Here is a 25,828-nt window from a genome sequence, read left to right as displayed (position 1 = left end):
TTCTGAACGATCCATGAACACTACCTCATTACTTGTTTTTTTTTGCATTATTTATTTTTGTAACTTACAGATTTTTATGTCTTTGCACTGTACTGCTGCTGCAAAACAACTAATTTCACATCATGTGTCAGTGATAATAAATGTGATTCTGATTCTCATTCAGATAATACATATCACTGAATTAAAGTATCCTTGATGGCCTCCTGTATTATCTAGAGTCTACCGCCATTAATGCTGTGGCATTGGTTCACCTACTATAAGTGGTCCATCAGTCTTCAGATAAAACAGCCCATGGAATGAATGGCTCTGCCAGAGCAAGACTCTGACAACACACCCGTCCCCACAGAAAACAGGAAACCACGCCATCAGTGAGAGTTGGTGAGGCTCCCCCAGTTCCTTTATTCCCCATTCTTGCCCAGTGACTTTGTCGAGTGAGCAAAGATTGTGCAGTCTGACTTGAGGATCTACTTCAGTGATGTTTCGGGCTCCTTCCACCAATCAGTTGTCGCTGTTCTCAGCCCCGGCTGGGTATAAGACCAAGGAACCAGAGTGACTGAGCTTCACTCGGTCAGATGCCTGTAGTATCTCCTGCAGCTGCTGGAGGGAGCCACTGAGCTGCCGGACTCTGGGGTTGGTGAAGAAGGTGTGCAAGGGGATGTGAAGTTGGCCACCGATTCTGCTGACCTCAGGGCTAAACCGATCCTGTGCACACTCCCTGCTGTCAGCTCCCCACGTCCTCCACTCACTCTGCCTGCCTGCGTCACTGTCTATGAACTGTCGTCTCACACATTCTGCGGCGAAGATCACCTCATTCAAGACAGCATTGTGCAAGATTTTCCGGTCGCTCAGACTTGGGTAAACAACCTCATAAACCTGGGACACGGGAGAAAAGAACCAACAAAGAGCCACACTGTCTGTACAGCACGTTTGCAGGGGGCAGTCCCTGGGCACACTTAAGGAATCCAAGCTTATAGAGAAGGCGTTTTTTTTTTAAGTTGACAGGTTCAGGATGGCTTGGTGATTTCAGGAGGAACACCAATGCATTGTGGGAACATTAATTCATCTTAGCACAGACTGAGAGCTCCCTGTTCTGGAGCAGGGTGTCCTCACGGAGGACTACCCCATGCACGGACCATTCCCACGTCTCCCAAGGCCACAGGTCCGGGGTGAGGAGGAGCAGGAACCTGCTGGATCATTCGACCAGTGTTAACGGCTTCAGACGGGGGTGTGGGCGAGTGGGGGAGGGGAGAGGAGAGGGAGGGGCGGGTGGGAGAGGGTGAGGGGGAGAGGAGATGGAGGGGTGGGTGAGGGAGAGGGAGAGGGAGGTAGGGAGCGAGACGTGTTTAGAGTGAGTGTCCTGGGACTGTCTGGATTGGGATGGAGAGGCGGACTGAGTGATGTGGGAGTGCGAGGTGCAGAACTTGATGGCAGCACCAGGAAGGACCGGCGATTGTGAAACAGGATGGAACGGGTCGAGACTTCATCGAACAGTACAGCACAGGCCCTTTCACCCACAATACCTGTACCAAACATGATGCCAAATTAAACTAAATCTTTTCTGCCTGTACATGATCCATTCCCTGCATATTCATGTGTCTATCTAACAGCCTCTTAAATGCCCCACTATCGTATCTGCTTTCACCATTACGTCTGGCAGCCTGTCCCAGCACCTACCACTCCCTGTGTAAAAACTTGCCCTGCACATCTCCTTTAAACTTTCCCCCTCTCCCCTTTAGTGTTTCACATTCCTACCCTGGGAAACAGATTCTGACTGTCTACCCTATCTATGCCACTCATAATATTATAAACCTCTATCAGGTCTCCCCTCAGCCTCTGCTGCTCTAGAGAAAACAACCCAACCTCACCTTATAGCTCATGCCCTCTAATCCAGGCAGCATCCTGGTAAGCCTCTTCTGCACCCTCTCCAAAGCCTCCACATCCTTCCATAATGGGACGACCAGAACTGAATGTAATACTCCAGATGCAGTCTAACTACAGTTTTATAAAGCTGCAACATAACCTCGCGACTCTTGAACTCAGTTCCTTTACTAATAAAGGCAAGCATGCCATACGCCTTCTTTACCACCTTATCAACCTGTGTAGCCACTTTCAGGGAGCGATGGACTCAGACCCCAAGATCCCTCTGCACATCAACACCATGAAGCATTTGATCTCCCAAAGTGCAACACTTCACTTTTGGCAGGGTTAAACTCCATCTGTCATTTCTCCGCCCGTATCTGCAACTCACCTATATCCCGCTGTATCCTTTGCCAGTCTTCTACACGATCTGCAACACCATCAATCTTTGTATTGTTTGCAAACTTAGTAACGCACCCAACTATGTTTTCAGCCAGGTCATTTGTATACATCACAAATTTATGGAGAAGGAATCAGCAGTGAGTGATTAACTGGCCCAGAATGACTCCGAAGGCATTATGCAGCATCTGTTTAGTGGGATTGAGCTGTGGCTGTTGCCTGACATGGGATTAAATCAGCAAATTAGAATCACATTACAAAGTAAAAATCTATCCCTGTGCACATGACCTCATCATCACCAGGAATTTACGGGCAGCTTTCTCAATGATGTTCATTCCTTTCTGACCAGAAGACTCACCAGGTTGTACGGTGACTCAGAGTTCTTCACCTCAGTTTCAGGTGTCCTGATGTGCTCTCTCCGGAAGATCGATATCTGCGTACAGAATCCCAGAGTTTCTTTCCCCTCAGGACCTTCGCCCACACCAGTGAACTCCACCGAGTAGTCGTATTTACGGCCAATGTTCAGACACCTGGAACAAGAGAATAGATGCATCTTAGTGATTAACAACACATTGCGCAGGTTTTAACTTCTTGTGAGCAGCTTGTTAAACTATCAACGTGTACAAAATTAAGAAGGACAGAGATCTGGTAGATGGTAGGAAACTTTTCCCTGTGGCAGAGATATCCAAAACTAGAGGGCATAGGTTTAGGCGCAAGAGGTTCAGAGGGGATTGTAGGAAGAGTTTTTGTTTCCCACCCAGAGGAAGGTTGGAATCAGGACCAAACTAGCTAGACAGCTGGTGGAGGCAGAGACTCAACAATTGAGAAGGTAGTAAGGCATTTGATAAGGTTCCTCATGGTAGGCTGATCAGAAGATTATGATGCAAGGGAGCCATGGTGACTTGGTAGTTCAGATTCAGAATTGGCTCATCCATAGTTGACGGAGGGTAGTTGGGGAAGACAAAAGAAACTGCAGATGCTGGAAATCTGGAGCAATACACAAAACGCTGGAGAAACTCAGCAGGTCAGGCAGCATCTATGGAGGGAAATGGACAGTCAACATTTCAAATCAAGACCCTTCATCAGATGGTGAGGGGAGGGTGTTATTCTTACTGGAGGTCCATGACTAGTGCTGTTCTGCAGGAATTGGTGTTGGGGCCCCTGCTGTTTGTGATATATATGAATGACTTGGATGAAAATGTAGCTGGGTGGGTTAGTAAGTTTGCAGATGATACAAAGATTGGCGGAGCTATGGAGAGTGTAGAGGGACGTTGAAGGATTAAGGGTCCTGCCATTAACTGTATACTTTCCCCTTACGTTAATGGCAGGACCCTTAACAGCATTGATGTACAAATGTACATGGGGTCCAAGTCCATAGCTCCCTGAAGGTGGCCACACAAGTGGATAGGATGGTAAAGGTGGCATATGGCACACTTGCCTTCACTGGTCAGGGCATTGAGTATAAGAGTAAGAAAGTCTTGTTGCAGCTATATAAATCCTGGTTAGGTCGCACTTGGGAGTATTGTGTGCAATTCTGGTCACCCCGTTACAGGAAGGACATGGAGGTTACAGAAAGGGTGCAGAAGAGGTTTGCCAGGATGCTGCCTGGATTAGAGGGCATGAGCTATAAGGAGAGGTTGGGTTGTTTTCTCTAGAGCAGCAGAGGCTGAGGGGAGACCTGATAGAGGTTTATAAAATTATGAGTGGCATAGATAGGGTAGACAGTCAGAATCTGTTTCCCAGGGTAGAAATGTGAAACACTAAAGGTGAGAGGGAGAAAGTTTAAAGGAGATGTGCAGGGCAAGTTTTTACACAGGGAGTGGTAGGTGCTGGGACAGGCTGCCAAACGTAATGGTGAAAGCAGATACGATAGTGGGGCATTTAAGAGGCTGTTAGATAGACACATGAATATGCAGGGAATGGAGGGATATGGATCATGTGCAGGCAGAAAAGATTTAGTTTAATTTGGCATCATGTTTGGTACAGACAATTATGGGACAAAAGGCCTGTTCCTCTGCTGTACTGTTCTATCTAGACAAGCACTTGAATCACAAGGTATAGAAGGCTACAGACTGAGGGCTGAGAAATGGAATTAAAAGAGCTATGAACTTAGTGGTTAGTATGTATATGATGGGCCGAAGGGCCTGTTCCTATGCTCTATCTAGATCTATAGAGTTTGAGGAGTGATCTTACTGAAACATACAAGATCCTAAGGGGGCATGAGGGTAGATATTGAGATGTTTCCACCAGTGTGAGACAAGGGATCTTAGTTACAAGATTAGGAGATGGTCATTTAAAACTGAGATGTATAAAAAATTTCTTCTCAGAGAGGGTGGTGAATCTCTGGAATTCCCTGCCTCCCGAGGGTGGTGGAGGCTGGATCGTTGGGGTAGTTAAAGAGAAAGTAGATACATTGAGAAAGATGTGTGAATTGAGGGTTCTGGGAACTTGTACAGAAGAGGAGCTGAGACCTGGGGTAGATCAGCCATGATCATAGTGAATGGTAGGGTAGGCTTGAGGGGCTGAGTGGCTGACTCCTGCTCCCATTTAATTACAGATGACTCTAATTTTCAATAGTTCCAAGCGGAACGGTCCTGTCCACTTACCAAGCCTGAAATTCCGACCTGCTCCACTCAAACTTGTGGTCGCAGTGTCTGAATTGAACTATCCCTGGGAGCAAGGGGTTGAAGTCAGCGTTGGGAGTTGTTATTACCACCACTGCTGGGTTCATATAACCAAACAACACTTCAGGAAATTTCACCAGATCGGCTGTATCCAAGTGCTCTATTCTGAACAAGGAACAAGAAACATGTAAAATAAGACCAAAAAGAAAATCACAAAGGGTATAAATGCCATGGAAGTTAGCTTTTTGCAGTAGCAGCATAGTACATTACAAACATAATTAACATAGATTATACATACCTTGCACAACAAACTAAATGTAATGACATCAGTGCAAATTGAGAGAGAGAAAAAGCAATATAGTCTGAGGTAGTGTTGGGGTAGTTCAGGTCAGTTCAAGAACCTGATCGCAGTGCATTGTTCCTCAGAAATGCTCAAAGGATAAAGCATTTCTATCGAACGTACTTTCTGATGCTCAATAAGGAAGATTCCTTTTAAAGCAATGACTAAACTTGAGAGGAGAGGGAACTTCACAAAGGGGTAAAAACAGAAAATGCTGTAAAGACTCAGCAGCCAGCAGGGATTTCCATTGGAACTCTTTCCCAGTTCTGACACAAGTTCTCGAAGCTGAAATGTTAAACATTAATTGCTTGAAAACTTGGATCAATCACTCCTTAAACTTCTAAATTCCAAGGAATACACACATGGTTTCCATAATCTCTCCCTGTAAGTTTACCCTTGGAATCCACTCATCGTTCTGGTAAAAACAGAAACACTCAGCAGGTCAAGCAGCATCCATGGAGAGAGAAACAGTTAATGTTTCAGGCTGAAGGTCCATTTCAGAACTATGAAAGGAGAAAACAAGATAGTTTTATGCTGCACAGTAGGTGGGGAATATCTCTGACAGGGTGAGACCAGGATTGCTATGGGGATAAGTTGTAGAGTCAGTCAATGGGTTAAATGAAGGCCATTAGAGAGGGAAAATGTCATCTGGCCCTGCATTTCATGCCTTATCACATTGCCGTCTCTGTATCCTCGATCTCTAACTGATCATACTTCATTCATTTTCCATTTTCTCCCCCATTTTCTCCCCCATTTAGCCAACTGGACGACCGCCACAGTTTATCCCCCTAACAATCCTGGCCTCACCCTATCACAGATATCACCACTGACTTCCATTACTCCCTAATCCTCTCTACAATATAAAATAAATGTTCTCTCTTCCCCAGTTCTGAAGGGCCTTCGATCTGAAACATTGACTGTTTCTCTCTCTACAGATGCTGCCTGACTTGCTGAGTGTCTCCAGCATTTTGTTTTCTTCAGCTTCCCAGCAACTACATTCTATTTCCTGATTTTCACACCAGTGTCAAGTCCTGATGACTGGGCCAGACTGGTCCCTATCTCATCATTCTGACGTGGGGCTCGTTGTTTAGTATTTCTTGTACAGCTGCCAGTTCCATTAATCACTCACTTCCTCAGTTTATATCTCCACAGCACAGGTCTAAGTAGAGTGTGCACACCCCTGATCCAACCCAGTTACTGGGATTTGACTTCATTTACAATTTGAATATTTCACAAAGGTACTGAGAACATTGAGTGGGCAATGAGGGAGAGCTGCTGCCTCATAGCTCCAGTGGCCTGGCTTCGATCCTGACCTCTGGTTCAGTCTGTATGGAGTTTGCACGTTCTCCCTGCGACAACGTGGGTTTCCTCCGGGTGCTCCAGTTTCCTTCCACATCCCAAAGACAGGCAGATAGGTTGGTTAACTGGCCGCTGTAAATTGCCCCTGGTGATTAGTCTAATCTTAGGGTCACAGAACATGGAAACAGACCCTTCCGCCCATCGATTATTGCCAATGTTGTCAAACACATCAATGCTGATCCCTTTTATCAGCAGCTCTGGTCACCGTACTATTGGAAGGATGTCACTAAGCTGGAGAATGTGCTGAAGAGAACGCTGTCAGGACTGGAGGGCCTGAATTATGAGGAGAGACTGGATAGGCTGGGACTTTCCCTGGAGCAAAGGAGGCTGAGGGCTGATCTTATAGAGGTTTATAAAATCGTGAGGGGCATAGATAAGGTCTTTTTCCCAGGAAAGGGGAGTCTCAAACTAGAGGACATAGGTTTAAGGTGAGAATGGGAATATTTAAAAGGGACCTTAAGGGAAACTTTTCATAGAGGGTGGTGGGTACGTGGAGCAAGCTGCCAGAGGAAGTGGCAGAAGAGCATGCAATTACATTTAAAAAGACATTTAAACAGGTACATGGATAGGAAAGGTTTAAAGGGATATGGGCCAAATACAGGCTAATGGGACTAGCTCAGGAAGGCAACGTATTTGGCATGAACATTGGGCCGAAGGACCTGTTTCCATGCTTTATAATTCTATAAATCTGCAACACCTGGTCTGTAGCCTTCTATGTTTTGGCGATTCGAGTGCTCATCTAGATACTTCCTAAATGTTGTGAGAGTCTCTGCCTCCGCCACCTCATCAGGCAGTGCGTTCCAGACTCCATTCAAACCAGGGTGCAATGAAATTCCTTGCTCACATGATGCTCACAGAGTAAACAGTGTACGTGGTAATAATAAACACAGTAAATACAGTGAGGAGTGCAAAACAACAGAATGGTGCAAAGTATAGTCATGCAATCTGAAGCAGTGCAAAAAGAAATGCTGAAGTAACAATAACGGAATAACCGGGAGATAGAATTAAGAGTCCGAGAACATGGCAGCGCCACCAGGAAAGGGATGTGAAAGGTGATTGGTTCAGAAGTCTGATAGCAGTGGGGAGAGCGCTGACAGCACATCCGGACATCTATGCAACATGCCTTTCAGTACATCTGTATGTGCACTGCATTGAACAAACCCACCAGAAGCAACTAAACTTGATATCACTTGTTTGCCAGAATAACTACTTACAATTCAATGCAGGAGACAAAGTCACAATCCAGCATGCGGGGGTCCTTCACAGCGACAGAGCCCTGGTACAGTCTCACCGTCAGTGGGGAGGGCCGGGGCTGGAGGTAGTCACAGGGCAAGGGAGAGAGGCGATACCTGGTAGGAGTGAAAACCTCACTTCATCCTCTGCACTGGTGCTAAAGCAGCAAAGTTCAAATGGAAAAGCCCATGATAACAAATATTCATTGAAAATTTCAGTTAATCTTTTGGAATACCCTAGACGTGAACCCGGTACCTCACCCACTCTCCCATTTCATCTGCATGTTGTTTGTGCCCAAAATTCCATCAGTCCTCACCCTGAATAAGCTCAACATCGGACCATGGCAGAGAATTCCACAGACATTCCTCTCAATGTCAATTCTAAAGCGCATACCCACATCCCAAGGTTGTTCTGGACTCACCAGCCATCAGGAACATCTCTGCTGTATCTAGTTTGTGCAGTTCTGTTAGAATTTTCTACTTTTTGGTACGATCCCATTTTATTCTTCTACACTCCATGATTATGTGCCCAACTAGCCCAATATCCCTCTGTACACAGATCTCACTGTAGGAATCAACCTGGTAAACCCTGTGGCATCCTCCATGGCAAGAACTTTCTTCCTTGGGTAAGAAGACCAGAACTGCAAGCACACACCTTACCCTAACCACACCACTGCCCCCCCCCCAAACACTCACCCACAGACATCCCAGACACGCCCCCCAACACACCCCCTCATCCCCACACACCCAACATAACCCTCCCCCACACACACCAGACCCCATCTCCAGCCCCCACACATCCTACCCACAATCGCATCCTCCACACACACACACACACACACACACACCCAAGCAAACCCCAACCCCCCAGCTTTGTGTCGTCTGTAAAGTTCAACATGTTAAATTTAGTTCCCTCATCCTGATCTCCGGTAACATTGTGAGTAGCTCGGGGCCAACACTGACCCCTGCAGCACCCACAAGTTACTCCCCATTCCTCTTCTCTTTTTTCCTGTCCATCCACCAGTTCCCACCTGTTCAGACTGTTTCGCAGAACACCTACGGTCAGTATGCAATGGCCATCCCGAGCTCCCAGTTGCAGAACATTTCAACTCCCCTTCCCATTCCTACACTGACCTGTCCATCTTCTGCCTTCTCCACTGCCAGGATGAAGCCCAATGCAAAATGGAGGAACAACACTTTGTATTCCAGTCTACAACCCCATGGCGTGAACACTAAGTTTTCCAGTTTTAGGTAACCCCTTCCTCCCCCTCCCCCACCACCCCCCCACCCAACCCCCCATTTCTGATCTTCTGGGTCCCCTTTCCCACACCCCCCCCAGCCCCCCCTTCACTCATCTTCATCCCCCTCTTGGTTCCATCCATCCACCCACTTCACACACAGGTTCCCCACCCCCTCCCAAATTTGGTTCTAACTGCTGTTCCTGTCTCCTCTAATGGTTCCCATTCCCACCTCCTTTACTTACCAGACTCCGGCACTGGTAGCGCTTTGTGTTCTTGCTGATCTCCTTCAGCCGCAATCTTCAACCTTCACCCTCCCCTCCCACCTTGCGCCATCTGTTGTTTTCCCTTTTCCCTCTCGCTCTCTGTCTGCCTCCATCTATCATTCACCTGCCACTGTCCCCCAACTCCACCCCCGCTCACCTCCCCTACACCCCGACCAGCTCCCTGTCATCTTACACCCCTCCTCAGTTCAACAATCGCCCCAGACTCCTGTCTCACCACTCCTGTTCTCCTCTCTACATCGGCCACCTTGCCTCTCCACTCTCAGTCCTGATGCAGGGTTTCGACCCAAAACGTCAACAATTCCTTCCCCCCCCCAACAGATGCTGCTCGACCCGCTGAGTTCCTCCAGCAGATTGTTTGTTGCTCCAGATTCCAGCGTCTGCAGCCTGCAGTTCTCAGTCCAGGCCTGGAGATACTTATGAGATAAATGTTTACCAAAATTTCCTCAACGATTCCAATAAATGTATCAAGATAGATTTTTTACACATCTGTAAATGCTCTCTTAACAAACTCATCTCATGCTGAGTTACGTTTCTGTGACATATTTTGAGCCATTCTCCTCTACCAATCATAGAGCAAAACCACATGGATGGAGGCCCTTCAGCCCATTGAGTTCATGCCCACCCAGCTAGTCCCAATTTCCTGCATTTGGCCCAAATCCCTCTAAGCCCCATCCCTGCATGTACCAATGCAAGAACCAAAGGGTTCTTAAATGATACTATTGTACCTGCCTCAACCACATCCTCTGGCAGCTCATTCCGTATATTCACCACCTTCTGTGTGAAAAAGTTGCCCCTCAGGTCCCTCTCACCCTAAACCTGTGCCCCCTAGTTTTGGACTCCCTGACCCAGGGGAAAAGACCATTCCCATCCACCTTATCTATGCCTCTCATAATTTTAAACATTTCTATAAGTTCACCCCTCGTTCTCCTACATTCCAAGGAATAAAGACCGAGCCTGCCCGACCTCTCGCTATAACTCAGGACCTCTAGTCCTGGCAACACCCTCGTAGATTTCTTCTGCACTTTTTCCAGTTTAATCACAGCTTTCCTATAGCAGGGTAACCAAACTGCACACAGTAAGTCCTGTCAGACTGGATGCTGGTTACCCAGAAATAATTCATTAAAAGGTCTCACCCTATCAGAGATATTCCCTTTGTTCTAGCCATCCCTCTCCCACTTTCTCTGCCAGTGAAAACCAACTCTCAGTTCTTACAGAAGATCTCAAACCTGAAACATCAACTCTGTTTCTCTCTCCACAGATGCTGCCTGACCTGTGGAGTCTTTCCAGAATTTTTCCTTTTTATTTCAGATTTCCAGCACCTGCAGCTTTTTTTTTGATTGTCGTTAAAGCTCAGAGCCATCCAGCACAGAAACAAGCCCTTCAGCTCACTGTGTCCACACCAACCATCAAGTACCCATCTACACCAATCCCATTTACCACCACTTGGTTCGTAGCCTTCTACGCCTTGGCCCATATTCTACCACTCACCCACACACTAGGGGCAATTTACAGCGGCCAATGAACCTACCAACCCGCACATCTTTGGGATGTGGGAGGAAACCACAGCACTTAGAGGAAACCTAGAGCGAGAATGTGCAAACTCCACACAGACAGATCCTAGGAGAGGACAGGACTGAACCCAGGTCACTGGAGGTGTGAGGCAGTGACACTGCTGTGTTTGATATAGCGAAGGAATTTGATTTGATAGAAGGGTTTAGAAACAGCCGTGTGTCTACTGATGTAGAGAGTGGGACAAGGGCATTGATAAAGCTGGATTAGGACAGGCAGCAAGGGACATCCTTTGTGCCCAAAATGTTACGATGATGGGGAGCACGACTGAAGCAGTTACTAACTGGTCGGTAAATGACTGAGTGAAAGGATAATGGTGTGTAGGTGGGAACATGGGATTGGGATCATCACACAGACAGAGCCATCGAGTCGTACAGCACAGCAACAGGCCTTTCGGCCCACTGTGTCCATGCTGACCATTGTACCCACCTACACTAACCCCATTTACACCCATTAGCTCCGTAGTCTTCTATCCCTGGGCGATACAAGAGCTGACCTGGATGCTTCTTAAATGTTGTGAGTCTCTGCCTCTGTCACCCTCTCAGGCAGTGCGATGCAGATTCCAACCACCCTCTTGGTGAAAAAATTCCACCTTAGATGCCCACTAAACCTCCAACCCCTCACCTTAAACCTCTGCCCTCTTGTCTTAGATACCCCCACCAAGAGAAAAAGACTTTTACTACATACCCTATCGCCCTCGGAATGCTACTTACCTCTATCAGGTCACCCCTCAGCCTTCAGTCCTTTCGGAAAAACAATCTCAGCCTATCCAGTCTCTCCTTTTAACTGAAACCTTCCATCCCAGGCAACGTCCTGGTGAATCTCCTCTGCACCCTCTCAGGCCCAGCCAATGTTTTATAATGCTGTAACTTTATGCTTGCCTGGATGCTTCTTAAATGTTGTAAGAGTCTCTGCCTCTGTCACCCCCTCAGGCAGTTTGAGCCAGATTCCAACCACCCTCTGTGAGAGAAAATTCTTCATCAGGTCCCCTCTAAACCTCAGCTTAAACCCATGCACTCTAGTTTTAGACACCTCCACCATGGGGAAAAGTTTCCTCCTGTCCTCACTATTGTGTGCAATTCTGGTCACCCAGCTATAGGAAGGAAGTCATTAAGCTGGAAAGGGTGCAGAAGCGATTCATGAGGATGTTACTGGGACTGGAGGGCTTGAGCTATAGGTGGATAGGCTGGGGCTATTTCTCTGAAGCATAAGCGGCTGAGTGGTGACCTCATAGAGGTTTATAAAATCATGAGGGGCATAGATAAGGTGGATGCTCACAGTCTTTTCCCAGGGTAAGGGAGTCTAAAACTGGAAGGTGTAGATTTATGGAGAGATGGGAAAGATTTTAAAGAGATCCGAAGGGAAACTTTTCACACAGAATATGGTGGGTACAATTACAATGTTTAAAAAGACATTTAGACAAGTACACGGATAGAAGAGGTTTAGAGAGATATGGGCCAAACGTGGGCAAAAAGAGCTAGCTCAGATGGACATCTCGGTCGGTATGGATGAGTTGGACCGAAGGGCCTGTTTCCGATAAAACAGCAGAACTTTAAGCAGGACAGCAGTGTGCATTGTGCACATCCCAAATCTGCCACCTGCAAATAGGAAAGGGCAGGGAGTCATTAAACATTTTACAGACTGATAAACCCTCACATTACTTCACCCAAAAATGCCAGAGAACAAAAGTGGTCCTTTTGTATTCTGTTTACAACATTACTGATGCTATACAAATCTGACTCTCTATGCCCCTTTTAACACCTCTATTAGGTCTTCCCTCAGCCTCCTCTGCTCCAAGGAAAAGAGACCCAGCCTATCCAGTCTCTCCTCAAAATGGAAACATTTCACACAGGCAATATCCTGGTGAATCCCCTCTGCAGCCGCTCCAAAGACTCCACATCCTTCATATGGTGTGGCAACCAGAACTGCACACAATACTGCACACACACAGAACTGCACTTGTGACTCACTAATGTTCTTTAGAGAAGAAACATATACTTGGACTGGCTTGTATGTAACCACACACCATTACAAATGCCTTCTTAAACAGCCTGGTAAACACCTAGAAATGGGCAGTAAAGGCCTTTGCAGTGATGCCTGGATCTTGAATAAATACCAAGTAGAGAAGGCATCTCTCTTAAAAAGCAGAAAGGGAATTAACACGGATCAAAGTCTGTCAGTAGGTTAATTGGTCGCTGTAAAATGCCCCTAGAGTGTGACTGGTGGAATCTGGGGATGATCAGATTAAGGAGAGAGTAAAATACAATTAGTGTAGGATTTAGTGTAAACGGGTGGTTGGTGGTCAGCACAGACTCAGTGGGCCCAAGTATTCCACACTGTATGACTCTCCAATTAGCAGAGACTCTCCCAGTGGTGGAAACATCCCAGCATCTACCCTGTCATATTCCCTCAGGATCTTACAGTTTCAGTATATGTGCCGCATCGCTACACTAGGAACTATGATGAGCACTTATTGAGAGTAAGTTACATGTTGTCTTTCAGAAGTTCCAAGTCTGTGTCCACTCCAACAAGAACTTCGATGAAACGGCAGAACTTTAAGCGGGACAGCAGTGTGCACCGTGCACATCCCAAATCTGCCACCTGCAAATAGGAAAGGGCAGGGAGTCATTAAACATTTTACAGACTGATAAACCCTCACATTACTTCACCCAAAAATGCCAGAGGACAAAAGTGGTCCTTTTGTATTCTGTTTACTACATTACTGATGCTATACAAATGTATGTTGTTGTTACAAATGCTGCAGATTCTTCCAAGAGCTACAATTTTCCAACAATCGCTACTAATTACCACAGTGGTGCAGCGAGTAGAGCTGCTGCCTCACAGCTCCAGGAATCCGGGTTCAATCCTGACCTCGGGTGCTGTGTGGAGTTTGCACATTCTCCCTGCAACCGAGTGGGTTTCCCCCGGACGCTCCGGTTTCCTCCCACATCCCAAAGATGGGTTGGTAGGTTAATTGGCCACTGTAAATTGCCCCTAGTGTGTAGTGGGCAGGCACAGTAGTGTAGCAGTTACCATAACGCTATTACAGCGCCAGTGACTCGGGTTCAATCCCCACTGCTATCTGTAAGGAGTTTGTACGTTCTCCGTGTCTGTGTGGGTTTCTCTGGGTGCTCCGGTTTCCTCCCACATTCCAAAGACGTACAGATTAGGAAGCTGTGGGCATGCTATGTTGGCGCTGGAAACGTGGTGACACTTGCGGGCTGCCCCCCAGAACACTCTACGCAAAGATGCATTTCACTGTGTGTTTCAATGTACATGTGACTAATAAAGGTATCTTGTCTTATTTTATAGGTGAGGGGTAGAATCTGAGGGGAGTTGTTGGGAATGTGTGAAATGGGTGGTTGACGGTCAATGCGGACTCAGTGGCTGAAGGGCCTGTTTCCCTGTATCTCTCTATACAGAGACTGTCCCACCAGTGGAAACATCTCAACATCTACCCTGTCATACCCCCTCAGGATCTTACAGTTTCTATAAGCCCAGCTGATCAGTCTTTCCTCATCACTGAAATATAACATTCTGGTGAATCTCCCCCATACCCCCTGCAGCGCAGTCACATCTTTCCATTCGTGTGGAGACCAGAAGAGCACGCAATACTCCAACTGTGGCCTAACCAATGTTTTATAAAGTTGTACCAAAACCTCCCTGCTCTTGTACTCTATTCCCTGGCTGATGATGAGCTACCACCATCAGTCACCCACCGACTCGTACATCAAGGTTCCTTCGTTCAGTCTTGGTGTCGATGCTGTTCAAAGTCAAACTGCAGCTAATCATAAAGGAATGAATGGATAAACCGCGTGACGAACAACCAAACATTCAGATAGCAGAATAAGTGAAATAAGTCTCAAAATGGAAACTCGGCGAGGAGGAAATGAGTTTGTGAGGAGAGATGTTATGGATTTACATGGAACAGTACAGCATAGGCCCTTCGGTCCATCTGTGCCAACCATGATGACAATTTAAACTGCACATCTGCCTGCACATGGTCAGTATCCCTCCATCCCCTGCCTGTTCACGTGTCTGTCTCAATGCCTCTTAAATGTTGCTTTTGTATCTGCTTCCACCACTTCCCTTGACAGTGCGTTCCAGGCACCTACCACTGTGTAAAAAAAAACTTGCCTTGTAAATATCCTTTAAAGTTTCCCCCTCTCACTCTAAACCTATGCCCTCCAGTATTTGACATTTCCACCCTGGGGGAAAGACTCTGACTAACTACTCTATCTATGCCTCTCATAATTTAAGGAAAAGATTCCCGTGGCTTTTAATGGGGGTCATTGAGGAACCTGCGGTAAATACAGGCCACCTGTTTTCACAACTGTGGTTATAGACTTTATCAGACATCAGAGCCATTCCCTTCGTTTCTCTCATTGCCCTCCCCCACTTTCTCCACGACCTAAACTAACTTATTTTCTTTTCCTCAGTTCTTACGAAAGGTCCTCGACCTGAAGCATTTAACTGTTTTTCTTCCCACAGATGCTGTCTGATCTGTCGAGTGTTTCCAGCATCTTCTCTCTTTACTTCAGATTTCCAGCATCTGCAGTTTTTTTAAATTTTCATTCAGTGTACCACAAGCAGGGCTCCTACTATTCACGATATACATCAATGATTTGGATGAGGGAACCGTGAAATATTTTGAAGTTTGCGGACAATATGAAAATGCGTGGGATTTGAGGAATATTCAGAGGCTTCAAGGTGATTTGAACAGATTGAGCAAGTGTGTAAGAGCAAGTGTGTAAAAAAAGTGTAAAGTGGATAAATGTGAGGTTATCCAATTCAGTGAGGAAAACTGAGAAGAGGTGCATTATTTAAACAGCCTTGGATCAGAAAATGTTGATGTTAGAGGATGAAAAACACGATGACACTGGAGGAACTCAGCAGGCCAGGCAGCATCCGTGGAGAAAAGCAGGCGGTCAACGTTTCGGGTCAGGACACTTCTTCAGGACTGAAGATAGGGAAAGGGGAATCCCGACATATAGGAGGGAAAAGCAGCGCAGTGATAGGTGGGCAAAAGAGGGGAGGTGGGGTGAGCACAAGGTGATGATAGGTAGATGCAGGTGAGAGATAGTGATAGGCAGGTGTGGGGGAGGAGGGGAGAGCAGATCCACCGGGGGATGGGTCAAAGGTAAGGAGAGAAAGGAAAAAAAAGGTAGAAAAAAAGAGATAGGCTAGGAGAATTCAATACTCATGCCGTTAGGCTGCAAGGTTCCAAGACGGAAAATGAGGTGCTGTTCCTCCAGTTTGCGCTTGGAATTCTCCTGGCAGTGGAGGAGGCCGAGGACTGACATATCTGTGACAGTGTGGGAGGGGGAGCTGAAGTGACTGGAAACGGGGAGATGCAGATCGTGGTTACGGACAGAGCGCAGGTGTTCTGTGAAACGGTCACCTAGTCTGTGTTTGGTCTTGCCTATATATTTTCCCTCCTATATATTGGGATTCCCCTTTTCCTATCTTCAGTCCTATATTCTCCTATATTCCCATCAAACCCCCCCACCACCTCCCCCAGATTCCACCACTCGCCTACACAATAGGGGCAATTTAACCTACCAACCAGCATGCCTTTGGGATGTGGGAGGGAACTGGAGCATTTGAAGGAAACCCACGCAGTCACAGGGAGAACGTGCAAACTCTGCAAAGACAGCACCGGAGGTCGGGATCGAACCCACATCTCTGGAGCTGTGAAGCAGCAGCTCCACCCATGGCGGTACCTTGCCACCCAAAATGGCTGCATCCTTGCTCCTGTTTTGAGTTGAATGATCAGTGTTGAACAATAAAGCAGGATTGACAGGCTGAATGGCCTCTTCCTGCTCCTACTTTCTAAGTTTCTCCTTAGAGGTGACAGTTTGTGAGGAGCTGTTGGAGTGGTCTGGGTGAGTAACTGCAGTGCCATTTGTAAGCGGTGCTCACTGCAGCCACTGTGTGCTGGTGGAGGAGGCAGGGAGAGTTTAGGGTGGTGGACTGGGCATCACTCAAGAGGTTGCTCGGTCCTGATTGGTCTCAAGCTGATTGAGAGTTGCTGGAGCTGCACTCATCCAGGCAAGTGGAGAGCGTTCCATCACACTCCTGACTTGTAGAAGGTGGAAAGGCTTTGGGGTGTCAACTAGCAGCCACGGAATTTACCTGGTTAGTCCAGTTCAGATTCTGGTCAATGGTGACCCGCGGGATGTTGATGGCAATACTGCTGAATCTCAGAGGTAAATGGTTAGACTCTCTCTTGCTGGATTTGTCCAGCACTTTACTGGTGCAAATGTTACTTGCCATTTATCAGCCAATGTCTGAATGTTACATCAGAGACTGCAGACGCTGGAATCTGGAGCAACAAAAAAATCTTCTGGAGGAGTCTCTCCAGCAGATTGTTTGCTGCTCATGTCTGAATGTTGTCTGGGTCTTGCTGCAAGTAGGCAGGGTCTGCTTCACTTGCTGAGGAGTTATGAATGGAATTGATCATTGTGCAATCATCAGTGAACATCCTTCATTCCAAACGAATTCCTTCTGTGCCATGACAACTCTAGACCCCATAATCTCCAAAGTTTAGCCTGTTACAGCCAGCAATTTGCACTTAGGAAGAAATATTGACCAGCAATTATTGAAATGAATTGTTCCTCTTGACTAATATACAGAATAACCAGGTAAATAGTTCCCATTTTCTCCTCACCTTCTGTGCTTTACATTTCTCCACCAATTTGACAACCATCTGGTGTCGCTGTTTGTACAGCGGTGGAGAAAAGGTTACGGTCTCCATCACTTCCACTTGCTTCAGTACCGGTCACCAACCTGTTCAAACACAAGACCCACACGTCTCTGTTAATTCCACACAAAAGCTTCGCATTTGAAAAATACTGCAGTCGTACAACATCTCATTAAGGTCCCATTTCCCAAATCCTTCCCAAATTTTTGTTCTCAGCTGCTTGAGGGGGAACATGGAGCCAAGATCTTATAGAGCAACTGGAGGGGCACCGTAGTCTAACCCTGCTCCTGTTTCTACTGTTCTGACAGATTCATGTTCCGTTCTGTTCCAGCATTCAGAGGGTGCTGAGGTTTACAAGTGTGTGGACAAACTGTTAAGAAATTTTCTACATTTTGTATGTCCTGATGATATAGAAAGAGGCCATTCAGCCCTTCAAGTCCATGCTGGCTCACAGAGTAATCCAATTCCACAACTAATTTTCTCTGCAACTCATTCTCCCCATATTCCCATTCTCCCCACAGATTCTACCGCTCACCTACACACTAAGCACAATTTTCAGCAGCCAGATAACCTAGCAAGCCACACATCTTTGGGATGTGGGAGGAAACACAAACGGTCACCGGGAGAATGGGCAAAATCCATACAGACAGCACCATATATCAGGGCTGAACTCGACCCACTGTATCACCCAGCAGACCTGCATCACGTTACAAAACAGAGAGAACAGTCTGGTCGGGGGAGGTCCCTGGGACCAGAGCTGGTTGGGGGTCGGCCCCCCAGGGAGGGGGGGTCCCTGGGGAGGGGAGTGGAGCAGTGGGGGGAGTCCCTGGGGAGGGGGGCGGAGTGGTGGGGGGTCCCGAGGGGGGTCTGGAGGAGGGGAAGGGTGTCGGGGGTGGGGGAGGGGTGCGGGGGGGAGGGGAGGGTGTCGGAGGGTGGGGAGGGGAGCGGTGGGGGAGAGGGGAGGGGTGGTGTCGGGGGTGGGGGAGGGGAGGGGTGGGGGGTGTCAGGGGGAGGGGAGGGGTGGGGGAGGGGAGGGGTGGTGTCGGGGGTGCGGGAGGGGAGCGGTGGGGGGGGTAGGGGAGAGGAGGGGAGGGGTGAGGGGTGTCGGGGGTGGGGGGGGTGTTGTGGGGTGGGGGAGGGGTGGTGTCGGGGTGGGGGAGGGGAGCGGGGGGGGGTGGGGGGGGGGGGGGGGGGGGGGGGGGGTGGGGGGGGGGGGGGGGGGGGGGGTGGGGGGGGGGGGGGGGGGGGGGGGGGGGGGGGGGGGGGGGGGGGGGGGGGGGGGGGGGGGGGGGGGTGGGGGGGGGGGGGGGGGGGGGGGGGGGGGGGGGGGGGGGGGGGGGGGGGGGGGGGGGGGGGGGGGGGGGGGGGGGGGGGGGGGGGGGGTGGGGGGGGGGGGGGGGGGGGGGGGGGGGGGTGGGGGGGGGGGGGGGGGGGGGGGGGGGGGGGGGGGGGTGGGGGGGGGGGGGGGGGGGGGGGGGGGGGGGGGGGGGGGGGGGGGGGGGGGGGGGGGGGGGGGGGGGGGGGGGGGGGGGGGGGGGGGGGGGGGGGGGGGGGGGTGGGGGGGGGGGGGGGGGGGGGTGGGGGGGGGGGGGGGGGTGGGGGGGGGGGGGGGGGGGGGGGGGGGGGGGGGGGAGGGGTGGGGGGAGGGGTGTCGGGGGGGAGGGGTGGGGGGTGGGGGGGAGGGTTGGGGGGGTGTCGGGGGGAGGGGTGTCGGGGGGGAGGGGTGGGGGGGTGTCGGGGGGGAGGGGTGGGGGGAGGGGTGTCGGGGTGGGGGGGAGGGGTGTCGGGGGGGAGGGGTGGGGGGGTGTCGGGGGGGAGGGGTGGGGGGGAGGGGTTGGGGGGTGTCGGGGTGGGGGGTGTCGGGGGGTGGTGGGGAGGGTTGGGGGGTTGTCGGGGGGGAGGGGTGGGGGGGTGTCGGGGAGGGGTGGGGGGGAGGGGTTGGGGGGTGTCGGGGTGGGGGGTGTCGGGGGGAGGGGTGGGGGGGAGGGTTGGGGGGGTGTCGGGGGGGAGGGGTGTCGGGGTGGGGGGAAGGGGTGTCGGGGGGGGGAGGGGTGGGGGGTGTCGGGGGAGGGGAGACACGGACCAGCAGCCGCAGACTCAGGGACACATTGGGATTCAGGTCACGGGGTCAGCGACCTTCGACCTCCCCGGGACTAGACCTCCCCCTGATGGGAGTCAGGGATGATTGGTCGAGAGCAATGACGTCACTCCCTACAAAAGTATGGTGTCAAAAAAAATTAATAAAAAAACGGAAAACCTGAAACACCAGCGTTACCGTTTGTTCTGGAGTCGTCGAGTCACCCGAGGATTTAAATTTCGCGGTTCGGGGCAACCTGTTCAATGACATCATTTCCTGTTCAATGGTTGTTGAAATTACGTCACGTGCGGCCGCGAAGCGACTTTGGGACGGTGATGACGTCATCACCCTGCGTTGTTCGGCTTCACGGCCCCGCCTCCTCCTGGAGGGATGGGGGGGTGAGGGGATGGTGGAGGGGGGTAGGGGGGTAGGGGGGGTGAGGGGATGGTGGAGGGGGGTAGGGGGGGTGAGGGGATGGTGGAGGGGGGTGTGGGGGGCGAGGGGCTGGTGGAGGGGGGTAGGGGGGGTGTGGGGGTCGAGGGGATGGTGGAGGGGGGTGTGGGGGGCGAGGGGATGGTGGAGGGGGGTGGGGGGGTGTGGGGGGCGAGGGGATGGTGGAGGGGGGTGTGGGGGGCGAGGGGATGGTGGAGGGGGGTGTGGGGGGCGAGGGGATGGTGGAGGGGGGTGTGGGGGGCGAGGGGATGGTGGAGGGGGTAGGGGGTGTGGGGGGGGGCGAGGGGATGGTGGAGGGGGTAGGGGGTGTGGGGGGGGCGAGGGGATGGTGGAGGGGATAGGGGGTGTGGGGGGCGAGGGGATGGTGGAGGGGGGTAGGGGGGGTGTGGGGGCGAGGGGATGGTGGAGGGGGGTAGGGGGTGTGGGGGGGCGAGGGGATGGTGGAGGGTGGTAGGGGGGCGAGGGGATGGTGGAGGGGGGTAGGGGGGCAAGGGGATGGTGGAGGGGGGTAGGGGGGGTGTGGGGGTCGAGGGGATGGTGGAGGGGGGTGGAGGGGGGTGGGGGGGTGTGGGGGGCGAGGGGATGGTGGAGGGTGGTGGGGGGGTGTGGGGGGCGAGGGGATGGTGGAGGGGGGTGTGGGGGGCGAGGGGATGGTGGAGGGGGGTGTGGGGGGCGAGGGGATGGTGGAGGGGGGTAGGGGGGGTGTGGGGGGCGAGGGGATGGTGGAGGGGGGTGTGGGGGGCGAGGGGATGGTGGAGGGGGGTGTGGGGGGCGAGGGGATGGTGGAGGGGGGTAGGGGGGGTGTGGGGGGCGAGGGGATGGTGGAGGGGGGTGTGGGGGGCGAGTGGATGGTGGAGGGGGTAGGGGGTGTGGGGGGGGCGAGGGGATGGTGGAGGGTGTGGGGGGGGCGAGGGGATGGTGGAGGGGGTAGGGGGTGTGGGGGGCGAGGGGATGGTGGAGGGGGGTAGGGGGGGTGTGGGGGCGAGGGGATGGTGGAGGGGGGTAGGGGGTGTGGGGGGGGCAAGGGGATGGTGGAGGGGGTAGGGGGTGTGCGGGGCGAGGGGATGGTGGAGGGGGGTAGGGGGTGTATGGGGGCGAGGGGATGGTGGAGGGGGGTAGGGGGTGTGGGGGGTGAGGGGATGGTGGAGGGGGTAGGGGGTGTGCGGGGCGAGGGGATGGTGGAGGGGGGTAGGGGGGGTGTGGGGGCGAGGGGATGGTGGAGGGGGGTAGGGGGTGTGGGGGGGTGAGTGGATGGTGGAGGGGGTAGGGGGTGTGCGGGGCGAGGGGATGGTGGAGGGGGGTAGGGGGTGTGGGGGGGCGAGGGGATGGTGGAGGGGGTAGGGGGTGTGGGGGGGCGAGGGGATGGTGGAGGGGGTAGGGGGTGTGGGGGGGGCGAGGGGATGGTGGAGGGGGTGAGGGGTGAGGGGGGGCGAGGGGATGGTGGAGGGGGGTAGGGGGTGTGGGGGGGCGAGGGGATGGTGGAGGGGGGTAGGGGGTGTGGGGGGGCGAGGGGATGGTGGAGGGGGGTAGGGGGTGTGGGGGGGCGAGGGGATGGTGGAGGGGGGTGAGGGGTGTGGGGGGGCGAGGGGATGGTGGAGGGGGGTAGGGGGTGTGGGGGGGCGAGGGGATGGTGGAGGGGGGTAGGGGGTGTGGGGGGGGCGAGGGGATGGTGGAGGGGGGTAGGGGGTGTGGGGGGGCGAGGGGATGGTGGAGGGGGGTAGGGGGTGTGGGGGGGCGAGGGGATGGTGGAGGGGGTAGGGGGTGTGGGGGGGCGAGGGGATGGTGGAGGGGGTGAGGGGTGTGGGGGGGCGAGGGGATGGTGGAGGGGGTAGGGGGTGTGGGGGGCGAGGGGATGGTGGAGGGGGTGGCTGGGGGCGAGGGAATGGTTAAGGGGGTGGGGGGAGGTGATGGTGGGGAGGGAGGGGATCATGGAGGGGTTGGGTGGGGGGATGTGGGGTGGAGGGGATGGGTGGTTGGGAGGGGATGGTGGGGAGGGCGTGGGTGGGGGGGAGGGGATGGTGAGGGGGTGGGTGGGGCGTGAGGGGATGGTGGGGAGGGGGTGGTGTCACGGCGAGTTCCCCAACTAGGGTGTTCTGGTTTTGTGAGGGGGTTTCCCCTGACCACTGCAAAACAGTGAGCCTGTTCCTGCAGAATACACATTTAATTTCACTGTATGTACACTGAAGTCAGGGAAACAACAAGCCGGGGCTCCTTTCTTCTGCTGAAATGGGTCCCATCTCAGGAGACCAGGGGAGCAAAGTGGCACAGCAGCTATCACGGCTGCCTCAGAGCTCCGGGGAACTGGTGTCAACCCTGTCCTTGGGCACCACAACGTGTGGAGTTTGCAGGCTTTTGCCATGGATTTCGTCTGGGTGCTCCAGTTTCCTCCCACGTCCTAAAGACGTGTGGGTTGGGTGAATTGGTTGCTGCTAATTACTCTTTGATGTTCATGGCAAAAACTCAGCAATACACTCATGACTGCATGGCCAGATTCTGCTCTCACTCCATCTACAAGTTTGCAGATTATACCACAGTAGTGGGCCACATCTCAACAATGAGTCAGGGTACGGGAAGGAGATAGCTTAGTGACATGGTGTCATGATAACAACCTTTCTGTCAACGTCAGAAAAACAAAAGAGCTGGTCACTGACTTCAGGAAGGGGGTGGTGCACATGGTTCTGTCTACATCTATGTTGCAGAGGTCAAGAGGATTGACAGCTTCAAGTTCCTAGGAGTGAAGATCACCAATAGCTTGTCCTGATCCAGCTACGTAGATGCCACGGTAAAGAAAGCTCATTTGGTCCTCTACTTCCTCAAGAGGCTAAAGAAACTTGGCATGTCCCCTTTGACATTCACCAACTTTCATCGATGCACCATAGAAAGCATCCTATCTGGATGCATCACAGCTTGGTCTGGCAGCTGCTCTGCTTGGGACCGCAAGAAACCGCAAAGAGTCGTGGACACAGCCCAGCACATCACGGAAACCAGCCTCCCCTCCGTGGACATTTCTTGCTGCCTTGGTAAAGCAGCAAACATAATCAAAGACCCCACCCACCCAGGACATTCTCTCTTCTCCCATCTCCCATTAGGGGAAGATACAAAAGCCTGAAAGCATGTACAACCAGGCTCAAGGACAGCTTCTATCCTGCTGTTATAAGACTATTGAATGGTTCCCTAGTGCAACCAGATGGACTCTTGACCTCACAATCAACATCATTATGACTTTGCACCTTATTATCTACCTGCACTGCACTTTCTGTAGCTGTTACACTTCATTCTGAATTGTGTAATGAATTGCTCTGTATGGATGGTATGCAAGACAAGTTTTTCACTGTACCTTGGTACAAGTGACAATAATAAACCAATTCCAACAACAAAAGGGAAGTTGACAAGTGTGCAAGAGAGAATGGCTTGCAGGGACCAGATGGGGAGGGATGTGACAGATGGGATAGTTCTGCTAGGAACCAGCACAGACCCCATGAGGTGCATGGCCTTCTGTGTCTTTGCTGAGGATGGTTGCCAATTTAACGCTGTTGAATCCCGAGATGGAGAATAGTTTTGCACTGTAACATGTCACCTTTCTTGGAAAGGCACACCATAGACACCAACCCCCATTGAGCCTTGTCCTTCTGTACTCCTGAGTTAGCCTTTCACTCACCTTGAGCAGACTCTTAGTCCTCAGTGTTTGAAGAAGCTCCAGACATGGCCAATTAAAACATCTCCCCTCTTTGGCTTCCAATTCCAGGGTTAATGACAGTTTCACATTGAAAGGTTTAATCAGTATGCGAGTTAGCCCAGTATAATCCAAGTAACAAGGGCAGTAGCAACATGGATAGAAATCCAAAGTGACAGAGAAGGGGAGCTGTGAAATAAAACAAAAAGTGCTGGAAATACTCAGCAGGTCAGGCAGCGTCGGCAGAGAGCAGCAGAGTCAGTGATTCAGGTCGCTGGCCTTTCTTCAGAATCACAGATGTCGCCTAACCTGCTGGGTATTTCCAGCTGGTTTGGTTTCAGTTGAGGCTTCCAGCATCACGAGTAGTGACAAGGACATTCTCTCTTCACCGCGCCCCCCCCCCCCCCCCACAACCCCCAAATCAGGTAAGAGATACAAAAGCCTGAAAGCATGTACACCAGGCTCAAGGACCACTTCTATCCCGCTGTTATAAGACCATTGATTGGTTTCCTAGTATGATAAGATGGACTCGACCTCAAAATCTACCCGATTATGACCTTGCACCTTACTGTCTAAGTGTAGTGCACTGCACTTTCTCTGTAACTATAACACTTTATTCTGCATTCTGTTATTCTTTTCCCTTGTACTGCCTCAATGCACCATGTAATGAATTGATCTGTATGAATGGTATACAAATTTTTCACTGTACCTCAATACATGTGACAATAATAAACCAATTTACCAGGTGATGTTTCAGACCAAAGGGAAATATTCATTGTGTACCTCACAGGCAGTTCAGGACCACGATTTTCCTTAACTTATTGACTTGGACATGCAGAACACTAGAAAATAGCAGGAGTAGGCCACTTGGCCCTTCAAGCCTGCCCTGTTATTTTATATGATCATGGCTGATCTGCCCCACCTCATCTCTTCTGTACCAGATCCCCACAGCTGTCAATTCCTCACTTACAAAAAGTTATCCACCTCAAATATCTCTAATGATCCAGCCTCCACCACCCTCTGGGGCAGAGTTCCAGAGATCCACTGCTCCCTAGAAGAAGTTGTTCCTACACACCTCAGTCCCCTTGTGTTGTAACTATATCCCTTCATTGAAGACTCTCCCACTGGTGGAAACATCTCAACATCTACTGTCAAATCCCCTCAAGATCTTACCTGGTTTAATAAAGTCACCCCTCATTCTTCTAAACTCTGAGGCATTCAGACCCAAACTGTGTATCCTCTCCTGATAGGACAACCCTCATCCCAAGAATTAGCCCACTGAATCTCCTTTGGACAATCTCCACTGCTACAGAACACAATTCCACAGATGGCACACAAAACTTTATAATGTAGTGTACCACGAGAAGGATGGGGAGGATCCAGACAGCCTGGGTCAAAGGTGGACAAGGCCAATGAAACTTACCGTGGAAACTGACAAGTGTCACATTTCAGTGCGAGAGGGACGAGAGCATGTGGTGGTGGTTGGGGGGTGGGCTTGAGAAACAGTTCCAAATGGGATCAGGAGCAGAGAGATTTGGGTGTGTTTGTGCTCATTGAAAGTGGCAGGGAAGATTGGGAAAGCCTTACCAACGGCACACAGGACCCTGGACTTTATAAATAAAGGCAGAGCAGGCAAGAGCAAGGAAGTCACGATGAACCTTTATATAGCACTGGTTCAGCCACAACAGGAGTAGTCCATTTCTGGGTACCATGTTTTAGAAAAAAAAGGTTTTAGGGAGAGTAGAGAGATTTACTGGAATGATTCCAGGGAAGAGGGTCTTTAGTTGTGTGGACAGACTGGAGAAGTTGGGGCTGTTGTCCCTGGAACAGCAGAGGTTGTGAGGGGCTGTTATAGGGATATTTAAAATCATTAAGTACACATACAGTAATAGAAAGAAAATGAAGAAGGATCAAAAACCAGGGGAGAGAGAACCAGGGTGATTGGCAAAAGAACCAAAAGCGGGAAGCACACTTCATATGGTGAATAGTTGGGGTCTGGATACATTGTCAGGGAGGA

At 51.1% G+C, this 25,828-nt stretch overlaps 1 protein-coding gene across 2 annotated transcripts; it reads right to left on the bottom strand.

Annotated features, from left to right (window-relative positions):
- Positions 1-181: 181 nt before the first annotated feature.
- Positions 182-19,727, bottom strand: henmt1 (HEN methyltransferase 1). 2 transcript variants are annotated; one of them, XM_052018465.1, is made up of 7 exons: positions 19,692-19,727; positions 17,576-17,694; positions 13,394-13,506; positions 7,794-7,928; positions 4,863-5,045; positions 2,615-2,786; positions 182-873 (listed from the first exon to the last, which is right to left on the bottom strand). In XM_052018465.1, exons 2-7 carry the CDS (start codon positions 17,660-17,662, stop codon positions 499-501), a joined length of 1,065 nt encoding a protein of 354 aa, XP_051874425.1. In that variant the 5' UTR covers positions 17,663-17,694; positions 19,692-19,727; the 3' UTR covers positions 182-498. The 2 variants fall into 2 exon arrangements, with proteins under 2 accessions (XP_051874425.1, XP_051874426.1); XM_052018466.1 differs by lacking the exon at positions 19,692-19,727 and adding an exon at positions 18,144-18,221.
- Between the last annotated feature and the right edge of the window lie 6,101 nt (positions 19,728-25,828).

This window comes from Pristis pectinata, chromosome 6, assembly GCF_009764475.1.
Source record: "Pristis pectinata isolate sPriPec2 chromosome 6, sPriPec2.1.pri, whole genome shotgun sequence".
In the NCBI taxonomy this organism is placed as follows: domain Eukaryota; kingdom Metazoa; phylum Chordata; class Chondrichthyes; order Rhinopristiformes; family Pristidae; genus Pristis; species Pristis pectinata.
This window is presented reverse-complemented; position numbering and strand designations above follow the sequence as displayed.